Below are 5,646 nucleotides of genomic sequence, written 5' to 3'. Positions count from 1 at the left end.
TGTTCTGACTCACAGACTGTAAGTACGTTTTTATATTTAAAGAATTTGCCACTGACTATTCAAACGCGAGTTTTGAGCAGTGTAGAGTAGCACTTGTTTGTCATTTCTCCGATCACAAATGCAGACATGGTTTTATGTTTACGCGGTGCGATGCAACGCAACGCGTAAAAAGACAGTATAAGTCATTATAATCCGTAATTATGTCCCCACTGGATGCAACAAATGCCTCGTTTGTAATGGGTTTTCATGTTTTTGAATCATCGCTCCAGCCAGACAGGGCATCACAGTACGTTAAGGGGCGTAACATTTCCGTCACACGCTTGAGGTATTCTGCCAATCACAACGCACTGGATAGCTGGCCAATCAGAGCACACCTCGCTTTTCAGACCGATGAGCTTTGTAAAAATCGACGCGTTTCAGAAAGGCGGGGCATAGAGGAGAAACAATAATGTACAGTATGTGGAAAATAATGTGTTTTTTGAACTTTAAATCGCATAAACACATTTCATTACACCAAATACACAAAATAATGTTCTTTTTAGCAACATGATATGACCCCTTTAAAAAGGTTTGGTTATTTGTACCAGAAAACGACAAAAATACTAAGAAAGAAAATCATTTTTGCACTCTTTTAATTCAGACATAAAAAATGCTTTGTAATATTCAGTACATTAGACAGCACTACCATAGACTTACTCAGTATTTTTGTCTTATTTTCCAGTACAAATATGTAAAAATTCTCACATCATGCAAAATAAATTGAGATATTGGATCTGTTTTCTGAAAAAATTATCAAAATTAAGTGAGTTTAAGGAAAACAAGGTAATTTTCCTTAGCCCATCACATATTTTTTCCTGTTTTAAGCATGAACTCACTTAATTTAGACTTTTATATATTATAATCATATATTTTATATTTTAATACAAATTTTTGTAATAATTTAACTAATTTTGCTTCTACAACTCTATAATGTGACAACCTTTTTCCAGATATATGCTCATTGCTTTGAGCTCAGATGGCAGGCGGTGAGGAGTGTGTGTGTGTGTGTGTTTGTGTTGGAGGATGGGGACTGACGTACCCTTGTCCATGCGGTGGTCTCCATACCGGCTTTCAGACATACAGTTACCACTACATACTGCACCAGGAAGAGAGACGGAGAGAGAGAGAGTCATAAATAACAGTAATGATATGCACTCATCCTGGTAAAACGTTCTGTACAGCTTCAACACAACAAAACAGACGAGGGCTTTCACACAGGCATCAACTTACTATTGCCTCTAGCGACGCACACTGCTTTAAACCAATTACACATTTAGCCCTTAAAGTAATCGTACGCACATACACACACACATAGAGGCCTGCGAGGAACAGAAAAGAAATACCAGCACACAAAGACTTCACTCCCCATGGGACTCATTCATTACTGTTTTAATGGCTAGAGAGTCTAGTATCGCCTCCAAAAACCCCAACGTACTGTATTTAATAGTCTGGGTTGCACACATACACACGGCCTCATTTTTATAATGGATGGCCAAAAGCACAACACAACAACATCAAGAGCTTTATGCGAGATACAGTTCACTGATTGGCTAGTGGGGAGGGAATTGTAGTGATTTAGATGCTGAAAAGGGGCATGAAAGATGTTTTCTGGGGTTGCAGTCTGTATTGAATGTGAATAGGAAAACATACTGTGAAATAATGTGACACATCTTAGCATTTTCTTTGCAGGCTGCATGCAAATTAAACATGCAGCCCGATCAGCATAGTCTGATTCTGATTTAAGACTCAATGACAGGATCTGTGTAATTAATTATTTGCCCAAACAAATATAAAATCTGACTCACTTCTGACATTCGGATCTTTGACAACATGTAATTAAAGCAAAAAAATTCCCAGAAGCGTTTTGTTGTCATTTGGGATGGGTCAGACTGGTCAACTAGTCGAACTAGACTTTTTACAAAATTGCTGTTTTAACTTTAATATTTTATGGAATTTTTTTTTTTTTTCTTTAACAATACATTTCACTCAATTGCACATAAATATTGATAAAAAGATCTTTCACTCAACTTCTCTGAGAGGGTTTTAGCACCAAGAACCTTCTCTCTGAAAATCTGGATTTATTGCACAGCTGTATCTCTAAAACAGCTTTTGTTACAAAACCATCGACTTTTAGGCAGTTTTTGGACTTCAAATTGCTTGGTATGAGCAATGTGAGGATTATGAGATTTTTGTGCAGTAAAAAGTTATTTTTAAAATGCTGGTTTATGTACATATGCAGACAGATATCTTTGGCAGTTGCTTTGCATTTTGTGAAATTTTTAAAGGCTTTTGTGCAATAAGAATTGTGCTTTTAAGGCAGGGTGTCAAAAATGACCAAGACCCCTGCGTACTGTTCCATTCTGTTGCACTCCATCCAGGTTTTATGGCCTATGTGAACAACCCATAAAAAAAATCTGTGTGACTGGTGTGAGGTCTTATTTTATAAACCAGCCCTACTATACAGGGCTTCCTTTAGGCTGATTATTAATTTAGATCAGGTATTCCCAAACTTTTTTTTGTCAGCCGAACCCCTGAGATTTTAAGTCAATATTTCATTAATTTAACAACATATTTGCATGTTCACAGTTCTGTGATGTTGGTTAATGTTCAAATGACACATGCAGGTAAACAAATAAAATCTCCTTATAGTAAGAGTTTTACTTGAGCGGTCTTGTCGGTTCTCATCAGTTTCCTCAAAGAGCTCCTGTCGTTTCTGCTGAGTTGTGGGATTATTTCACAATAACTTTTTTCAAGAATAGCCAGCGAAAAGAGACATTAACAAGTTTACAGTGTAAACACTGGCGGCCAACGAATGGAATAACAGCACTAGCAAGGAAATTATGTGTGACCTCTCACTGGCAGGGAACTACGGCGCTGTAAATGCCACCGCTGACAACTCACCGTGTAGACGATGTTCCCCACGAACAGGTAGTCGACACTGTTGCCGTTGTCAAAGGGAGTGTCTGAAGAAACAAAACGGGCGATGAAAGATACTCAACGGTTTACACACTCGAGCTGGAGTGGTTTACATGTGTGCGTGTGAGTGCTTGCGATAGTTACCATGCTCCAGAACTTTGAGTGGAAACCAGAAGAGAATAATGGAGTGAATGAGAGCATTTATACAGTGACCCCAAAAGACCTGGAAAAAGAGAAAGAGGCAATGAAAGAGAGAGGAAGGGAGGGACAGAAAGCAGGAACGGGAAAAGGGGAGAGTCAGTCAAGTCAAACTGATGCCAAGATACACACAGCCCACACAAACAGTTTCTCTGCAATTGCACAGCCAGTGCAATGTCCCCCAGATCACCCCAAACGCACACACAAACACTGATCCTCGGCTATAAATGAATGACTGTCTTATTTCAGCTTATGAATCTCATTATTATCTGGGTGGAAGCAGAGCTGTTTCTTGCACTCGTTTATCTACGGTGAAGTCACAAGTCAAACAATACGCTGATGTTGCTAACCACATCAGACTGGGATAATCAATTATAACACAGGATGTAAGGCTAGCGTGATGATCATAATAACAGCCTGACACTCACTGCAGACAGATTTATAAGTCTCAAGGTATTTGTTGTGTCAGTATGAGTAATTTGTGATTGAAATGGCGTATTTGTATAGGCTACCGAAATCTTGGTACCTTAGTGTTAAACCCTTCTGCGTTCTGTGTGATGCGGTACAGCTGAGGGAAGCGTAGCATGTTCTGCTGACTGCACGGCCGGTCAAATATCCCCAGTGTGAAAGGAGGAAGAGCAGTAAAGATCTGAAAAACAGATGAACATTCTCAAGTGTTACAGTATATTATACAGTATGTATCTAAACCAAAGCACAACCAAAATGGAACCCGATTTGAAATGTTCTGATTGGAATAGAATAGCATGTCGCTAAGCTAACTATGCCATACTCTATTAAGGATAAAAATACATAACAAAACATTCTGTAAACTGAATTTTTTTATTAAAATAACTATTTTTGTGTTTATTTTGGTGTATTTCTCAAATATTTTGAGTGAAATATTTTTTTCAGTGATATCAGTGGTCAACCAATATGTGCTTTTCAATTGTTGATGTCAATACAAAAGAGGTCAGGTAAACTGTTTGTACACTAATGTTCAAAAGTTAGATTTAAAAAAAATAAATTAATACTTTTACTCAGCAAGGACACATTAACTTGATCAAAAATGAGAGTGAAGTTTCTTTTTTTTTAAACTTTGTATTCATATTCTGTAAATTTTTATTTATATTCTATTTAAGAATCCTTTCAAAAAAAAGAAAAGAAAAAAAAGCAGCACATAATAAATGTTTTTTTGAGCACCAAATCAAAATGATTTCTAAAGGATCATGTGACACTGAAGATTGGAGTAATGATGCTGAAAATTCAGCTTTGCATCCCAGGAATAAATTATAATTTAAAATATAATACAGAAAAGTCATTTTAAACTGTAATAATATTTTACAATATTACTGTATTTTTAATCAAGTAAATTAAGCCCTGCTGAGCAAAAGAGACTTCTTTTTGGTGCATTCAATGTATTCACACAACATTCATAAAAAATAGAAAACAAAAATTGCCAAGTGGCCACTTTTATCTGCTGGAAAAAAATATAAAAAAATACCAAAGATTGGCTGATATCTTTTTGGTCTATCACTGTAACTGTCAATTATCTAACATCTTGGATGAACGTTTTCACAAAATTTGCCACAATGCATTCTGGGATTGTCTTTTCTATAAATGATACATTTGATGCCACCAAAGCCTTGTCAGGAGTGCACCAAATGTTTGACCATAAAATGTTAAACTATAAAGAGAGACAGACACACACATACCACATTGTACAGGCCAATGCACCAACGTTCAAACAGGATCTGTCCAGAGAAACCGTTTACAAACGCAAACCAAAGCTGAGGGAAAAAGAGATGGAAGTGTGTTAAAATACAGAGGTAAAGATAAACAATTTTACAAAGAGAGGGCACAAAAACGATGAGTTACATGGAAACCCTCTAGCAAACATCAAACTCAAGGCAGAGGTCAGTTCATACAAACAAAAGCCTACACACACACGCTCATACACATGTACACTTGCTGTCCATCCCCCACAATGTCTCCGCTATGAAGACAAAGACAGTCTGTGAACTTTGACCTTTAAAGCTCTTCTTTGCTGGAAGCTAATCCCCGGTAAGACCCCCAAAATGCCCCTCTCTCCCAAACACGGACAGATGTGCATGGACAATCGCATTCCACAAATATAGAGACATCTTAACATTTAACCTTTACCCAGCTCTTCCCGTAACACACACACACAAGCACACACTCCAACACACACAGACAGAGTCCTGGGGTGAATGAGGGGGGCATGTTTCTGCACCTGTTGCCATTTTAAGGGGTGGCACAGCTGACAAATGCTCCAGCGGACAGAACGGTGACCCTGTCAGTAAAGCTCACACTCTACCTAGCGCACACACACACTCACACTTACACAGCTCTCGAATGACAGTGTATATCTGGTATGCAGTTTTGAACTGGAAGGACCCAGGCACTATAGATAGGGGTCAGCGGCTCTTTGTCTGTGCCTGTGTGAGAGTGTGTGTGTGTGTGTGTGTGTGTGTT

General features: G+C 38.0%; 1 protein-coding gene across 13 annotated transcripts in view; it reads right to left on the bottom strand.

The window, feature by feature from the left end:
• The window catches only part of LOC107654223 (phospholipid-transporting ATPase IB-like), a 71,766-nt gene that overhangs the window by 7,478 nt on the left and 58,642 nt on the right, over positions 1–5,646 (bottom strand). For all 13 annotated transcript variants that reach the window (XM_016441209.1, XM_016441210.1, XM_016441212.1 and 10 more), the window contains 5 exons: positions 4,866–4,940; positions 3,680–3,802; positions 3,100–3,178; positions 2,941–3,002; positions 1,079–1,135 (listed from right to left, as the gene is read on the bottom strand). In XM_016441209.1, coding sequence (XP_016296695.1) covers positions 1,079–1,135; positions 2,941–3,002; positions 3,100–3,178; positions 3,680–3,802; positions 4,866–4,940 — 396 coding nt within the window. The remainder of the gene's footprint in view (positions 1–1,078; positions 1,136–2,940; positions 3,003–3,099; positions 3,179–3,679; positions 3,803–4,865; positions 4,941–5,646) is intronic.

Source organism: Sinocyclocheilus anshuiensis, unplaced genomic scaffold (assembly GCF_001515605.1).
Source record: "Sinocyclocheilus anshuiensis isolate Anshui unplaced genomic scaffold, SAMN03320099.WGS_v1.1 scaffold655, whole genome shotgun sequence".
NCBI lineage: Eukaryota > Metazoa > Chordata > Actinopteri > Cypriniformes > Cyprinidae > Sinocyclocheilus > Sinocyclocheilus anshuiensis.
The sequence above is the reverse complement of the archived record's forward strand: the minus strand, read 5'-3'. Positions and strand labels throughout refer to the sequence as shown.